At 31.9% G+C, this 18,664-nt stretch overlaps 1 protein-coding gene across 1 annotated transcript in view; it reads left to right on the top strand.

Annotated features, from left to right (window-relative positions):
* Nucleotides 1–16,990, top strand: part of LOC118201327 (uncharacterized) — a 50,167-nt gene extending 33,177 nt beyond the window's left edge. The window contains exon 2 of the mRNA XM_035373419.2: nucleotides 14,259–16,990. Within this exon, the coding sequence (XP_035229310.2) occupies nucleotides 14,287–15,090 (804 nt within the window). The 5' untranslated portion in view covers nucleotides 14,259–14,286 and the 3' untranslated portion in view covers nucleotides 15,091–16,990. The remainder of the gene's footprint in view (nucleotides 1–14,258) is intronic.
* The last annotated feature ends 1,674 nt before the right edge of the window (nucleotides 16,991–18,664 follow it).

Genomic DNA, 18,664 nt, shown 5'->3' with positions numbered 1-18,664 from the left:
ATTCGCAGGAGGATTACGTTATTCAAAATTGGACGGCTCTAGGTACCGTTGTTTTATCGCAATGTGGGAAACATATCTACATTTATGCAGATTCTTAATTATTTAATTTCTTTAATATACTAATACAGAGCGATAATATTTGGTGGCAAAAACTTGAAAAGTGAATCGGATATTTATAGTGATCCAACGCAAAATGCCAAAACGAAAATAATAGTCCTTCAGGGAAAATTGCGCTTTTGGACTAATAAATCATTTCTAAATATCTAAGAAAAGCATTTCTAATTATTTGTATTATGTATTTCGGTCCAAGTTTATTCACGATAACGTTCTTCGTCCATAGTTATCTCTTTAATATTGTATGATTAATTGTTTAAGGCAGAATATGCGAAGGCTACTTGCCTAAGAGAAGTAGTGCTTTCGTGAAGAATTTTCTTAGGAAAACTGGTTCATATTTACGTTACCCAGGGAAATGCCAAGAAAGCTCTACTTTATCAACTTATCTGCCAGGATCTGAATTCAAATCGAACTATTAATATTCAACTGTCTTATTCATTAAACCAGGGTTTCTTAAACTTTTTTCAGTCGCGACCCCTTTTCATCATTGAGACTTTTTCGCGACCCCTAGGACCTCATAATATTTACGAAAATTTTGTGGGACCCCATAAATATTGCGCAAATTCGACACACGCGGAAGTGAAACTGTCAATTTTTTCATTTGTACTGTAATATAGTATTGCAGTTTTAGGTCATTAACTTTAATTTCTAATTTTAAGACATAGAACAATGTGAAAATTCTACATAAGTAACAGACGAAATGAGAGCAAAGCAAGGAAAATGAACGTTTCTATTATAAAAAGAATGCGTCGAAACATTTTCCTTTTTTCTCTGTCTGTATTGTCTTATCTTTATCTATTTTCAGAAACATTGTGTAAAAATATTTGGTAATTGTAAAATTATTGTCATAAGTTAAAGAAATATCAAAACTGCTAAAATTTTTGCTATCCTTTGCTGCAGGTCCCGTCGCGACCCGCAGTTTAAGAAATCCTGCATTAAACAATTTTTATTTCTGAGGCTATGTCAACTTCAGAATGTTGATATATTTTAGAGTCCAAAGTCTATTATCACGTGTTTGCAAAATTTAGATTTATTACAACTGCCAAATTTCAAAACTATGTTCAATCTTTTCAAAACTACAGTGTCTCGCAAAAGTGATGGGACACTTGTGCTTTACAAAAGGAAACTGTAATAAAATAAATTAAAAAACATGTAAAAATTTTTTGTGGGTGTGTTTCATACTTAAATTTAGTAACAATTATTACATAACATACATTTTCTCAAAATATTAAAATATTAATTTAATAAAAATACAATTGTTTAGAACGGAGCAAAAAATGGCTCACATAAGTGATGGGATACCATTAGATACTACTACGTGCTACAATAAAATATTTTTGGGGTTTTATTTTTACTCAAAAGCAATTGGCAATAATTTATAAAATCGTCTGCAGTATTTCTCTCCAGTTTGTTTTAGAATTTTTGTGTTTTTTTAGCTCTGTGCAGCCATGAATGCTAAACGAAAAGAAACTTTGCCTGAAATTCGAAAATTAGTTATTAATTGGCATATTGAGCATGGAAAATCTATTAGAGAAACTGCTGAAACAGTTAACTTGAGTTATTCAACAATCTTCAATATCATTAAATGACATAAAAAGAATCATATGATTCAGAATAAAAGAAGACCTGGCCGACCATCAGAGCTATCCAATGGAATAAAGCGAATTATCGTTCGAAATATTAAAAAAAAATCCAAGAATGAGTGCTCCTAAAGTTGCTGCTGATTTACAAGCATTATATGGAGTAATTGTTAATCCTGAGACTATTAGAAGAGTAATTCGATCTGCTGGATGTCACGGTAGAGCAGACAGGAAAAAATTCTTCGTAAGTGAAAAGAATAGAAAACTCAGACTGGCTTTCGCAAAATCCAGCATAAATAGGAATTCTGATTACTGGAATGAAGTTATATTTGCTGATGAGAGTAAATTTAATATATTTGGTTCTGACGGTAGAATCTTGGTGTAGAGAAAACCCAGGGAAGAATTTCGCAAGGAGGAGTTATGGTATGGGGGTGTATATCGTCCGCTGAAGTTGGTAATCTTGTTTTTATTGACAGTATAATGGATCAGTACAAGTATATTGGCATTTTAAATCAAAATTTGAAATCTTCAGCACGAAAATTGAACCTTCATAACGATTTTAAATTCTGCCAAGACAATGACCCCAAGCACACTGCTTTTGAACGTTAGACTCTGGCTGCTGTATAACTATCATGAAATAATAAAAACACCACCACAATCTCCAGACTTAAATCTCATAGAGAATATTTGGCAAGAATTGGAATCAAGAATTCGCAAACACACCATTTCTTCAAAACAACAATTAAAATCGGTGCTTCAAGAAGAATGGAGTAAAATCACTCCAGAAATCACAAAAAAATTAGTCGAATCCATCCCAAGAAGATTAAATCCTGTTTTAAAAGTAAAATGAAATCCAACAAAATATTAAAACCTTTTAAAAAGTAAAATTTTTTGATAAATATTTGATGGAAAAGTAAATGTCCCAGCACTTATGTGAGCGATTTTTTGCTCCGTTCTAAACAATTGTATTTTTATTAAATTAATATTTTAATATTTTGAGAAAATGTATGTTATGTAATAATTGTTACTAAATTTAAGTATGAAACACACCCACAAAAAATTCTTACATGTTATTTTAATTTATTTAACTACAGTTTCCTTTTGTAAAGCACAAGTGTCCCATTACTTTTGTGAGACACTGTATATTTGCATTAGTTTAAATAAAATGGTGTTTACAAACTATTATTGTATTAATTACTATTTTTACATAAATATTGAACTGATTTTGGCAGATTTCATGCATTTCAAGCATGGATTCAGACAGCTTGCATTTAAATATAGATCTGAAACGTGCAGACATTCTTATATCATATCTATTATTAAAAATTGTTTATAAATTCGTAAAGAGATTTGATCAATTAAATTTGAATTCTTGACTTTTAATACGCAATTCCCATATCTCTAGCACTTACAATTATTCGGATTTTTTAGGCATTTTGATGATGAAATATTGTAGTTAATCTGTAGTATTTATTTTCTTACAACGTTTATTTCAACGAAAACGATTTGACAAATGCGATTTTTTATCACTGTGTAATTTAATTAATCAGTAGATAAAATTCCTGTTGTTTTTTAGTTCCTTTTATTTTTCCGATTAGAAAAGTTTCTCTAATTTGCTTAGTGTTTGATAAGCTTTCTTAGGTCAAAGATCAAAGAAATGGCTCTTTATAAACATTTTCTTAATTTGTTTCTTTGGAAACACCATAGATTGTTTTATGCAGACGAAAATTCGTTCAGAATTGGCAAATTGTGGGTAAAGTGGACTTTGGTGAGTTTATTTTCTTTGTGATATTATGGGGAATTTTGGATAATTTATATTAGTAGAGAAAAGCACTTAATATTTGTCTCAATTCGTCATCAGTGTAAAAGCTTTCTTATTAGACAATTAATTCTCATTAAGGAAATTTTCTTCTATAATCAGTTTTTTAGATACATTATATAAGAAAGCTTTAGTGGTGAGTTTGGTCCCAAGAGGTGTTATATGTAATATATGTTATATATTATATAATTATGCTGTACCAAAATAGAAATAAATTTGCAGTATTATTCAGAAGTCTTAATTTCTGACACTACGCTTAATTTATTAAAAACACTGTATATAATAAAAAAATTAAGTAAAACTGGATATTACAGTCTAGTTTGGTGCATTTAAAAAAAATTGCCAAGTCGCCAAATCAGTTGTTTTTGCGCGTTTTAGAAAATCGCTAACTTATCATATCGCCTTATTAGATGGTTGCGAATTTGAATTAATTCTGTAAACATGGAAAAAAAAAAAAAAAAAAAAAAAAAAGATCATGCAAACTTGCAAAAATATCTAAACCATCTGTAAACATGCAAAAGTATCTAAAACAGGACTCATCCACTGCTTGGCGCGTTTTTAAGAATTGCACATAATTAAGACATTAATTGCACATACTCAGTTCCATGTACACATCGACCTATTTTCACTTAAAAAAACATCCCAGAATTGCACAAAAAGGGCAATGTGCACTCCCTTTATCCATGTACACATCGACTTATTTTTGACTTGTATAAACATCGACTTATTTTTACCTAAAAAGTCAAAGAAAATTTAGCGTTTTATCACGAAATTTAAGAAAATGTAATAAGAAGTAAATGAGCAATAAATGATCGGAAAGCATTGATTCGTATTTAAGCCAAGAGGTTACCAGATGTGGTGCAATTTCGCTTCACTTGGCGACTGGACCGTAATCTCCAGACTAGCCAAAAATTATGATTTAGGGATTGCCTGCTTATAAACCTAAAGTGTCTGCTTTGAATTCAAATAGCAAACTGGAAATCTGCTATTTTAAAGTTTTCCGATTACTTGAATATAAAACTGAAAATTCTTTTTTAAATATTTCGCTGTTTCTAAAAATTATGTAATGAGACTTGAGATCCATTGATTGGCGACCAAGTTTTCTCATGATCAGACATTATTGATTTCCCCCTTGTTATTTATATTATTCGACCAAAGGCCGTTAGCTCAGAAGGGCTATTAATTTTGTTTTGGCATTTTGCTTCGAAAAATTTAAACGTCTGAATCACTGTTGCCACCAAATATTATCGTCCTGTGTTATATTTAAAGAAAAATGAAGAATCTGCATAATTGTGTGTATGTTTCTCGTTTTTGGATAAAACAACTGTACTAGAACCTTCAAATTTTGAATAACGTAATCTTCCATGGGCATCTGGTAGCATAAATTTGGAATTTGTTTTATTATCAATTTCATATTTTGTAAAGCATTTATGAGTTTTTGATTAAGAAACTGAGCCTTTCAAAGCGAGTAATGGCAGCACTGTTAAGGGGGGAAAAACTTTTTTATCTCCAGCGCGCGAGACTGTGTCTAGGAAATTCTAAAGATATGCTCTTTTTAAATTATTTTGCGATACTGCTGTTGAATTGAATTTTATGTTTTAAGTTTGAAGGTAACATACAAAACATAGGTAACATAGGTGTGATTATTTAATAAATAAAGGTAACATACAAAACGTTAAAAATAAAACTCTTCTTTGTGCGTAATATAAAATATGAAAGCTTTCATTTTTTTTGTATCATTCTGCCGTCTAATTAATATCAGTATTTTTGTATAATTCTGCATTTTGTATCATTGGGACTCTGACTGCCATGATATAAGGACTTTTATGGAATCTTAAGAATTGAATTATATTTAATTTACGAAATTGAAATGTATGTTGGTTGATATATTTTTTAAATAAAGGAATCTAATTTTGGTCAAATACATGAAAGTGCTGAAAAGGGACGGTTTCTACAGGGTTGCAGTTCTCAGAAAGGTATCTGACAGCAAAAGAATTTTTCTAGTTTTCCGCATGCTTAATTAGAGCTAAAAGCAAATATTAGCTCTTTTTGACAGTTGATATTAATTAGTCTCTGTTTTTAATTTCCGACTAAAATATTTTGTAAAATAATTTGCCTTATGTTAAGTATTTAATTTTCTGGTAAAATCCTGGTATACGGTGCAGCCTTCGCGCAATTTTGAAAATTATCGCCAACACCAAAAATGACCCAAAGAACGTCTATGTATATATACTATACACTATATACATAGTATAAACTATGTATAACTATATATATTTTTTGAATGACCAGTTTGCTACTCATCGTATATGTCCCGTTTTTACTGCTCATCATAAAGTCGCCAAAAGTAGCCAAATCCCGTGTGCACCGGGTAGGGTACGAACTGCGCCAAATTTCATCGAAAATCCCCGTCCCCCTCTTTTTTAATCCACGAACTGCGCGACGTTTCCTGTCCCCCATTTTCTTTCCAAGAAGATTGGGTGCTACAAGAAGTCGTTTATCGCCATTAATGGGACATTCTATTGAGACTGCAAGCCTTTATTTTCGTTTATCAATATTGTAAAAACTGTGTATGTAAAACAAATATTAAAGTCTGGCGTGTGCTAAAAAATAAATTTCTTTTACACTCATTTTAAAGTTTTATGATGCTTAAAGGAATGATGAGCCAGATCTTTTTTATTCTCTATAAGAATTAAAAACTTTCCAAATTGTAGATTTTAGTCGCTGATATATATATATCAGTTTTGAATAGTAAAATTGATAGATTAATGACATACACAAAACTGATACATAATCAACGTATCAAATATCGGATTTGTAGCTCACCTTAAATAAGTTTCTTGTCTAGATAAATATTAACAAATCTTCTTAGACAGCAGAATGGTTTTAACTTTCAAATTTACCATTTTAAGTAAACAGTTCTAATTTAATTATAAAAATTATCTTTATTAAATCTAAAAATTGGACTTCTTAAGTCGTTCTAAATTCACACTAATATTATTGCAATATATTCCTGTATTAAGATTTCCATTTTTAATAATTGAAGTTATTTTAAGGTTATTTGTTACGAATTCCATATTTTAATACTAGAAACGAACTTTATTATATTCAACTTTATTATATTTAATACTAGAAACGAACTTTTAACAAATTCCATATTCTAATACTAGAAAATATTTATTTTGTTTTCCACCAGATGTACTTTGGCATACATTTAATTTCTAATACACATTTAATTAATAAATTGATAATTATGAGCGTCATCAGAATTTTTATAATTAACAAAAAAAAAAAAAAAAAAAAAAATTCAAACTCCCTTATATTCATATCCTGGGATTTTCAGTCTCCCTTTTAATCCATTCCTTTTTCACATACTGTTGCACTGTACTCAAGTTTTCATGTATGTAAAATTTAAATAATTTGTATTGTATTTATGCCAATTTATATTTAAATGATAATTTTTACAAATTCTTGCTTCATAACTCTAGTTAACAGAAGATGTTTCTAACACCTTGGCAAAGCTTAATCTTCAGCATGTAGCTTATTTTCTAAGTTTCAGGCTGACTTATTTGTAAAATTAGTTACTTGAAATTATTTGTTAACAAAGATGGTCGCTAAATCACGCTAATAATATTTCTAACTTTTGTAATTTATAATGCAACGAGTTCGTACGATTTATAATATAATTCATTTATAATTTTTTCAGCAGTATTGAAATTAATAGCAGATACTGATAATGTTATACATTTAGATTAGAATGATTTAGTTGCCATTGTCTTCTTCACTCATGCTTTTATGCTACTTCCTAATATTTCATAATGGCATACAGGTAAGTTTAACTTATTCATTAAAAATGTAAATCTCTAATTCAGCCCCACTTTTGTTCTTACGTGTGCTGTATCTTCTATTTTCTTTAATATACTGTGCAGCCTAATTTCAAAAGGTCTTATGATCAAGCGGAAAAGTCACTAAACATAGGTAGTTCGACCCGAGTTTCTAGTCCCAGTGATCCCCTAACTCTTTCTTTTTTTGTACTTATTTACTGTGTAAAAATGTATAGTAAAAATTTCAGTTCATAAAGTAAAAATACTTTTAAAATTTATTCTTTAAAAATATTGCAAAATTTTTCACCTTAGCGTGTCTTTTTACGAATCCCTCTGATAAGAAAAAATAAGGAAAGAAATTAACTTGGTTTCGGTGATTGATACCTCAGTGCAAATTATGTGTAACTTTTTCCAAAAGCATAGAGTTTATATGGATATCAATAAATTATGGATTATTTCTCATCTAATTTTCTTAACATTTTTATTCCAGAATTTTCCTTTCACACTGTAGTGTTTAACTTTATGCGTTTTCTATAATAATTTACATTTGTTTATAATTTTACGCGAATGAAAGTGTTTATTTAATTGTATAAGCTTTGCTGAAAGATAAACGAGAAAACAAAATTCTATCACTTGCGGTCAAGAGAGTGTTTGATGTAATAATTATTATATATTTTCTTTGATATATATCAGTTTTGAATAGTATATATCAGTTTTTATTTAATTTCTTTCATTTATGCATTACTACATAGTTCTTTTCAAAAAATATTTTTCTGTGCCGCTATGTCCGTATTTCAGTTTCAAGGAGTGCGTGCTCCATGTAGGGTATATAATGCTAAATAAACTTATGATATGAAGAGATCTAAATTCTCTTCTCATTTCTGCTGTATTTTTTAAATTTCAACCCCTAAGAAATTTACTCTAGAAATCTTAAACACTTATTTCCTGGAATAAATTCCAGAAAGGATTAAGCATGACTTAATTCACAATAATAATAAAAGAAGGCGTTATCTTTGTTGTTGCCGAAGCTTAGTTTCTCTAGATTGACAACTAATCCACTATTCATTTATAAAAAATATATTTCTTTATTTTTATTTTCCTCTTGGCTACAGTTGGCTTCGAAAAATAAAATTGTAACCCTGTGGCCAACGGGGGAAAGAAATTTTGATCGGCGCAGTTGGATTATCTCAGGACGAGGGGGGGGGGGGTTTCATCAGAGCAGTTGGAGTACACCCGTGCACCGGATACTAGTATTAAACCAATTTTCTATTACTTCAATGTAGTGTTCCACCAGTGACCGAGTGGTTAAGATTGCTGAACACCCATGAGTTATTATTATTTTTTTTATTTTTTTTTACGTACAGTGTAAATGTCAGTCAGTTGAGCTGAGAGAGTCAGCAAACCTCATTCAAATAACTTATGTTGCACTTTAAAGAGTAGTGAAGATCATACAGTGTCTATAGAAAACTTCATATACGATAAATTCTAAGTTCTACGTTCTAAAATTCAATGAAAAAGGTTTCACTTACATTTGTTCCTTTCAAAGTGTTGCCCGGATTTGAGCTTGCCGACTCCTATTTTCGGAAACCTGACCAATAAATTATACATCTTAAGAAGAAGAAAAAAACTTTTAATTTCATAATAATTCAACGTTAAGATATACAGAAACACTACAGCCGAACGTCTCACATCTCATCTGTCTACAAAACCGTCTGTTTATTCTCGTTGCCAAAAGTTAATAACAAAAAATAAAGTCATAACATTTTGTAACGCGCCATCTAATGACTGTTTATTAATGAACCTGGAAATGAATTCGAATATAAAGCCCAAATATTTTTTCATATCATCTTCACTTAACTTTGAACAAAACCAAACTTTTTAATTTTTAATACTGACTTATTTTCTTTTTTCTAAAATTGAAAATGTAAAGAGGCATAAATAAAATACCCCACAAAACTGATCTTATTCCGAAATATTTTCGTAAAATTTCATAAATACAATTACCGGCTACCACTTTTTTTTTTATTTTTGAATTTTGGTGACGTTAAAAAATTGTTTGGCTTTATTTTTTGCTTGCTTGCTTTGTTATATTTTATTTAATGTTTAGCGATGGCTCGTAGTCGTAAGGAAACAACGAACAGCATTTGAAAATTGATCATTTTTTATCATAAGGGTGGAATTTCGATTCGGGATATCGCTGAATTAGTAAATTTATCAAAATGCTTTAAAGATGAAAATCGGATCGAAAATAAAAAAAAGGTTGTCTGGCAAAGAGAACTCGATGTAACTCAACGTGATCAGAGATTTATAGTTAGAAAATCTGTGAAAAATCCACGTTTGAGTGTTTTAAAGACTTCTGCAGAATTTACTGACGAATTTTCTACTTCAGTTTCACTTAAAACTGTTCGAAGAGTACTCAGATTAGGTGGACTATATGACAGCTCTCCTCGAAGAAAATTTTTTGGAAGTGCAAAGAATGGAAAGCTTAGGTTTTGCTTCTCAAAATCAATGGTAAAAAAGTCCAAAGCGTGTTAGAATCATGTCTTATTTGGAGACGAAAGCAAATTTAACATTTTTTTATTCCGATGGCCATATAATTGTAGGAAGAAACAAAAATCTGATGTGTACACCGCATGACTTCCTTGCACGGAATATTAAATTATACGACTCCCATGTTAGAATGGAGGACTATGTTATTCAAAATTTGATGGTTTTAAGTACTTTAGCTTTTTCCCAATGCGAGAAACATACATACATTCACGCGAATTCTTCATTATTTAATTGTATTATAAGGCATTTCTCCCGGCTTCCTAGCGTGCCTTCGTGGTGTAGTGGTTCTGCGCGCTGCGCCGGTATTTCAGAGATCCGTGGTCCGGTTCCCGTCGAAGGCGATTGCTAATATTTCATCTCTCCGGCTTTCCAAAAATCCTAATGTCTCTACAGTGGCGCCCGAACTAAAAAGAGTGTTGGATAATAATTCTCCTCACCCAGGATTTGGCGACTGGGTCCCCTAAAAACCCCAGTCGCTTTATTTTATGGAATATTGCGATTGCTTAATTTGTGTAAGCCTTCTTCGTAATCCTGCACAGTATAAATAGTTACTGCTAATCACTGAACTTGTGTCACCACCTTAATCAATACTAGTCTCGGATAGCACATGTGAGTTCAGAAAGACATCTAGAACAAACAGCTTCGCACTTCACCGACCGCTCGGAAATGATGAAAATTTAGTTTTCCTTACTCGCGGAGCCATGCAGGTTTTAGATAATCATCTAACCGTTACCAGAGTTTCATTTCCGTGACTCCAACCGTAACTGCACAACCTTAAAAAAAACAATGAACGGACGATTGACTTTCTTAATCGTCTAGTGCCGTCTCTTCATGTTGAATTTAGATCATCCGTGATATTTGGTACAGATAACTGTGAACATCTATATTTGAATCATATCTCTACAATATACATATTTAAAGAAAGGTAATTTCTTTAAATATGTATATTGTTTTGAACTTATACTCTTCGCCCTGCCGGGAGTCATTTTCATGGAAGAGATGCGTTGTGTTTTTTCATCATAATAAGCAAAAATGAAATAGAAAATAGATATAGAATATTCATACTGTCTTTTTTAAAAAAATAAAATTGTTAGTATTTTCGTGAATAGTGATTTTTTCCCCCGTTACAGATAATGGTAAATAAGCATTTAGACTTTTATTTGGTATTATTCATATTGGAATACTAACCGCTAAGCGGCTAGCCTTTGTCTGGCTAAATGTACCGTAAAAATGGCTAAAGGGAACACCAACATTACATTAAAAAACCTGCACAGAATTTTACTCTGCAGAACAACTTTATCAAAAAAAAAAAAAAAAAAAAATTCAATAAAAATGTACCACATGTTAAAATAATTACAATGAAATAAGAAATATCCCTTAATACAAATGTTAATTATCCTAATAAATAAATTAACCAACTTCCTGCTGCAAAATTTTAAGAATTCAAGTGATATAAATGTTCTTCTTTTGAGATGTTTGAATTTTGTGGAGATGTTCAGCGATTATTGTATCAAATTTTGCTATGGTTTCAACCAACTTCAAAAAATTTCCATTATCACTATGATACAACTTTTTCGAAGAACCTTTAAATGCAAGGCATTGCCGGGCTAAATATTGAATTAAATAAATAAGCCGTTCAATAACCGATCGCCAGTAAACCTTTTCTGCATCATAAAGTCTTTGTTGAGCTTCATCAATAGTATACGTAAATTACGCAAAGACATTTTGAGTTCACTGCATTTTTAACTATGTTTAATGTGACTGCTTTCATGTATTTTCAAAATGTGGGTGGGTTAAATGTGCCCAATCATTACATCCATCCTTAATAAGCTGTTAATACTTCTCACTGAATAGTTTACATGGGAAGCAAAAAACTGCGTTTCGGGAATTTGAATGTATTAAATAATTTCTAAATAGTTTTTTCTCCATTCGGTAATGTTCTATAATAGAACGATTCTGAAAACTTTCTGCCAGAATTATCTCTTAGTAAATGTTTGGTTATCAAGCGGGGAGGGCCATTTTCAATTAAATAATCTCCAATTTTTATAGAAATTGTATCAGGCCAGGTAGCTGGATGGTTTAAATTCAAAGTCAAAATCTTAGTTTTGAGATATTACCCGGCAAATTTTCTACATCAACATCTAAGTTTTCTATTGGTACGAATCGTGGCTTCTTCTTGATCATATTCTGATGAATTTACATTTTGAGATAAATTTTCATCATGAAATTCCAAACCAGATGTTGATGTTGACGGTCCTAGTTTAATTGCTTGTACGTCTAATCCAGGGGCGTAACTAAGGTTTTAAGCACCCGGGGACACCTAAACATTTTGCTCCCCTTTCTGTGTCCCAAGAATGGAAAACATTTCATTCTGAAATGTGTATCATCAAATTTGGCGCCCAATGCTGCGCCCGGGGAAGGATGTCCTCCCCTTGCCCCACCCTAGCTACACAACTGGTCTAATCCTATTGTTTATTTAGAGATCCCGCCAGTTTCTGATTAGCTTCCTCTCGTTGCAATTTCCTTTTTCTATTTTGTGCTCCAGACCTTTTCTTTTTTGTCTTTTTCTTTTTCTTTCTTTTTTTTTTTTTTTTTTTTTTTTTTTTTTGAGAACATTCTTTTAGAACAGTTTCTGGAAAGCAAAAGAGTAGAATTACGGTCACAGCTAACACAGTAGTCAATTACATTTATTCAGTTTTAATATAAACTACCAGATATCTATTTATTAAATGCGCGTGCTCCAATTTTTACTTTTTCGGGGTAGCTTCTCTTAAAACTTGTCACGCGCTGCATTGCACGGGGAAATAAAACGATTTTAATTACAATTCTATTAAAAATTGCTAAATAAATACAAAATCGGAACATTATATTCGTTATTCTCTCCAGATCTAGGTGTCATATATTATTGTGTTGTCTTATTCATCTGTATTATAGCTCTTATGTATTGCTGAGCTATTTCCTTACTTCTGCAACCCTCATGACCTATCTGGTGGAACAAGCGAGGTTTTGCATTTCTTTTCTTGAATAACAATAACAACAATAAACTAATAATGGTTATAAAAAGGAGGAGTGCATCCAAGAGCAGGCAGATAAACCGCGAGCTCAGCGGTAACAGAACAAAAAACCTTAACAAACTCTCTGATGCGAAATTACAATCTAAATCCTTTCAGACTTTTTCTTCTCCATTTTTTTCAAAAGAACGTTCTTGTTTTGAGTGCTATGTTATTTTGCATAGCCAAATAATCTTGTCTACAAATTAAATTGCTTAAAATATATTTAAAATATTAACTGTCAGTTTTTATTTATTATAACACATTTTATTCTTCTTTCCTGCAATTTTAATTGTATAATTGTATTTGCGATAACCGTCAATGGACTAAACCGCGAGTGTGTTTTGGTAGATCTTCAATTGCTGTAGCTGCTTTTATATTACCAGTCATGATACAGATGTCAAACATTTTTGCTTCGGAAACAGTAGTCAACCTGGCAGGCCATTATGTATTATTTCAAAATAATACATAATGGCCTGCTAAATTGTAAAATATTTCAAACACATGACATCAGTTGCCCCCAGAAGAATATTCTCTCATAAATTTCACGCTAAAAATATTGAATGAAATAAACCTCCAAAGGCAGATGCCAAATCTCCGTTCTCTTCTCCAAAGGCAGATGCGATATTTATCATTTAAATGTTACAATATTATCTTTACAACTACAACATTATTCTTTACAATTATAAAATGGCGGGCCGCGGGCGGCACGTGGGAAGATGGCTGGTAGCACGTGGTGGCGCTATGGCACGTGGGCCCCGAAGCAAAATTATTCAGCCCACGAATATATGTTTCGTCTTACTGCTCTTCCTGTTGCTCCTCTTTCTGCTGCTTCTCCTCCTCATGTTCCTCCTGTTACTCCTCCTCATGCTGCTCCTCCTCTTGCTGCTCCTCCTCTTACTCCTCCTCATACTGCTCATCTTACTCCTCCTGCTTCTCCTCATGCTCCTCCTCATGTTGCTGCTCCTCATACTGCTGCTTCTCCTCTTGCTGTTCCTCCTCATGCTGTTCCTCCTCATTCTGCTGCTCCTTCTCCACTGAGGAGCAGCAAGAGGAGGTGCAGCAGGAAGGGGAGCAGCAAGAGGGGGAGCAGCATGAGGTACAGCAGCAGTATGAGGAGCAGCAAGAGAAGGATTAATCATTAACCTAAGATCAGATTTTTACTCATCTTGAATACGACTTAAGAGCAGATGTTCATTTATCCAGAATACTACCGAAGGTCAAATATCTTTGTATGTCAAATGTTTTTCACTTACTTAAAATACTTTTTAAATTTCTTAACTTCAGAACTTCTGTCTACATTTTTCTTTATTTATTTCAGGTTGCCAGCTGCAATAGAATAGAAGAAGATGGAACGTAATATTCCTGATGTAAGAGACATTTTCGGCCGTTATACTGCTGATTCTTCAAATAAAGCGAAGCAGGAATTACGGTCTTATGACTATTCTCCTCGTAGTTGCAGACGATATGACTATATGGAAGATTATGAAAACCATACATCAAACCATAGCTATCACGTTCCTGAAAATCGACCAAACATTAGTAGCGGCAATAAGAAGAACAGCAGAAATCGACCTTCTAATTTTGAAGATTTTTCCGAACCACTAAAGCAAAATAAAAAAACAGACGACAATCAGAAGAATGCTAATTCCAAGAGCAAAGATTCAGCCCATTACTCCAACAGAACCCTAACTGAGAGAGATATTCGACACCTCGAACGCCATTTGTCTATGAAGAAGACTATTCGAAAGCAGATTAGTCGCAATTTAGCCCAAGCCTTTGTAGATGATCCAGAATTGGTGCTTAAAGATTCGACTAATCCTGCCACAAAGAATATTAATAAAGTATCGAATGATCGTACGTTTACACTCACGCGTGCGAAAGTGTCAAAATCTGAGCAGAATGTTCTCGATCTCCTCAAGGACAATGAACCTGACTCGGGACACTGTAGCACAGACAATCCTAATAGTTCCGACGATGATACGCAAGAGCAAACGAAGCAGCACCATCACATAAAAACTCCTGACATACAATGTGGCAACAGCAGAGCAGTGCCACCCGAGAATAGGAGTAAAATGGAACAACCGTGCAAGGATGAAGGAAAATTTTCTTTTTGGAAGATGTTTTCGGTTAAAAACCGGAGCAAACGATGATTAAATTATTTTATTTCGAATGCCTGATGGATGATGAACGCAGATTGAGCACATTTGCCAAACGTGATGCTTTATAAATAGTTACTAAACTTTACGTTATCTGTGATAATCCATGAAAAGAATTTTGGTGCATTTTGATTGTGGATCATGTATGGAATTATACTGCTCTGCAAAAATATGAGTATACCTTCGCTTTTCGTACCATATATTGGAAATTAAGTATATTTTTAACACTAATATGACTAACACTCTTCCTTTAAATAATATCCAGATCAATTCTTAACAAAAGAGACTTTGCATAAGAAGTAGTTGCAGTCACATCACATTTACCCTATTATCGGTTACGAGTACGTATTCAAAAACATCTAATAAAAATTTCCAAATACACATGTATTTTCTTTGTAATGCGCAGATTGTCTTTAGCTGCCATGATATTGATTAGGGTAGGACACGTAATATAAATACAATCGCATTTATCTTGCTTATTTATTAAATTCATGCTAACGAACTTCATAAACTTCAATACTTCAATTTTGCTGTAATTAAAAAAAGTACTCAGGAGTAAGTTGTAAAGATAAAATGTTTTCGTCTTGAACTATTAAATAAATAATATGAACAATTGAAATATTAACAATAATAAAACGGTTTCATTAGAGAGTTTCTCAAGCAAATGCGAACACACTAAAATACACTGTATATCAAGGCTCTGTGTATTAGGGCTTGGTATGCAATGCATTAATCTCTTTCATTTTTTATTTACTTATTTTTTTTTTAGCCCAAAGGGACAATTTGCCCAGAAGGGCTATTAATTTCGTTTTGACATTTTGCATTGGTTCACTATAAACGGTGTTTCACTTTCCGCCGTGTATTATATATAAAGAAATTAAATGAAAATCTGTGTGAATGTATGTATGTATGTTTCTCGCACTGTGAAAAAGCAGCGGTACCTAGAGACATCAAATTTTCAATAACATAGTCCTCCACTCGAATATGGGCATCAAGAAGCCCAAATTTGGAATTTGTTTAATATTTTCTAAAACTTTAACGAATTTTTGATTTACAAACGCAACGATTTCAAAGCGAACAATGGCAACATTGTACGGGGGAAAACATTATCTTCAGTGACCGAGACTATGTATCGGAAATTCTAAAGTTAAGCTCTTTTGAAATTATTTTGTGGTACTGCTGATGAATTCAATTTTATGGTTTAAGTGCGAAGAACGTGATATTTAATAAGTAAAGGTAACACACAAAACGTTAAAAAAACGCCCTTTTGGGTGTAATGCCAAATATGAAAGATTCCAGATTTTTTTTAAAGCATTTTTTTTCCCTCACATGTATTTGTTCATATAATAGGCTAAAGTTCTTCATTAATTTGCCTTTTAACTTTCCTATTAAATAATAATATATATCATGGCGCACAATTATGCGTGTTTCGTATATAATTTTGTGCTTAAAAATTGCCTATTTAAAAGAGAGCTCAATCACTGAAAGCCATTAAAATGTACTATATTTTACGTTACAGCAAGGTATACTCTGAAAGTTATTAATTTATTTTCGATTGATACAAAAATGCGCAGCGCAATGGAATAAAAGGATTTTGTTACAGACTTGCTGGAATTCTGATTTTAATTGTGAAAAATAAATTCAAGACTTTGATTTTATGAAGAAGACGTAATTTTGCTTAGTAGTCTAGGTTTTTATGAATTATGAAATGTTTTTGTTATCTGTAGTCGACTCAATGTAAGATTATTGTCATCATTTATTTTATTAAAGTTTAATAGTGAATTAAATAATACTAATTTAAGGATATAAGTGTTTATGTATTCATTTGATAGGTTTACTTTATTTTAATTGTGTATGCTTTTATAGAAAATAAATTAAATAATTTTTAATTTGAGTGTTTCCTTCTTGTTGAGTGTAACAAAAAAGAAATGCTAAAGAATTTAAGAAGGTATCAAGATAAAAAACTAAATAATAAAACTGTCAGTTTTTAAATCTCCATAAATGCACTTATGTGAGAGGAAATGAAAATATTGTCAGAATATTATAAGTACATATGTTACCAGCAAAGTATTAAACTCCGGCATTCTATAGAATGCCTAGGCACTGTGTATAATGCCGGACGATTTTAGAAAAGTATGAAATAAAGAGAATTATTATATACTTTACCTAGGCATTGTATGTAATACCTGGGCATTCTATAGAATGACAAATGCTCTTTAGGCAAAGTATATATATAAAAAAAGGTTATGATAAGGCTATTATTTAAAAGACGTTCATTCCTCTAAAATACAAACGTTATAGTGAAACATTAATGAAAGAGTGCCATTAAAAACTGTTCTTCAAAATATGTATAAAAAATAGGTGATCTTGATACAGCGTAATAAATTTGTATTTTCTATCTGGCTGAGACTGGGAATCGGTAAGATCTACCTGACAACGGAAGTCAAAGTCAGAAACAATCATAAATTTTACAATCAGTGCCCTTTTTAATATTTTTTTGTTTTTTATGGCAGGGCTTACAAAGGTGGTTGTTACAGATCAATATCATTACGTGTAACGTATTTGTAATTGGTTGAAAGTTCTTTCGATATTCTCTCCCGTCATTCCTGTGCAGTACTCAAATGAGTTTTCACGAAATACGGAAAATAACTCAGCGTCCGTGACGCAATACTGCATAGTACTGACGCTTTCTTTAACAGGACAAATGAATGTACTTTTGTTTTCCACAAACATCACAACCTAGCGGTTCGGCGGCCAGTAGTCCCGTGGTTCCTTCTTAGTAGTCATTTTTTACATCATTTATTAACTTTTGGTAAGTAGTTTCAGTTCTTCGAAACGAATCGCAAATGTATTTTATACTTTGCCGGATTGTCATTTGGCATTCTATAGAATGCCTAGGAAATGTGTTAAATATGAATCGTTTCATACATTGCCGGCTAGTTTTTAGGCATTATATACAATGCCTACGCATTCTATAGAATGCCGGACTTTCTATACTTTGCCGGTACGGAAGCATCCATTCCTTCAGACAGATAGTCCTCGTGTGGCTTGCCTTCTTCAAATAACCTAACTTCAGGTATAATTTCATCAAAAATGGAATGGAGTCAAAATTTAAAAATGTAAGTGGGATGTTCTATTTCATTAATAAATTTATAAAACTGCTCTTATATGCATTTCCAAGTTCGAACTGCGTATAAAATGCTGATATATTAAGTTCTAGCTTTATTATGCAAATAAATGCATAAATATAGTCCTTTTGTCAATATCAAGCGCGCTATTCTGCGTAACTAAAAGGTTCGAAATGCGAAGGGAAATTGCATGAAAAAAAGGAAAATTTTTTAACATTTTTAAAGCAATTCATGCCAGCTTATTTAATCGGAATAAATAGAAACTTGAATATTTAAAATAAAAATGTCCACCATTTTGTAAAACTCACTTTAAAAGTATATAGCTGGTTTGCAAAATGTTGTAAAAAAAAAAAAAAAAACGAAATCTAGAATTGAAAATCATTGTTGTTTTCATTCAAATGTCATAAAATAATGGCGGGAGAAAATCAGCTTAAAGGCTA

This window comes from Stegodyphus dumicola, chromosome 4 (genome assembly GCF_044657685.1).
Source record: "Stegodyphus dumicola isolate Sdum_Otavi_A_Nest chromosome 4, ASM4465768v1".
Taxonomy (NCBI): Eukaryota; Metazoa; Arthropoda; class Arachnida; order Araneae; family Eresidae; genus Stegodyphus; species Stegodyphus dumicola.
Note: the sequence above shows the minus strand (reverse complement) of the source record. Positions and strands in the feature narration are given on the sequence as shown.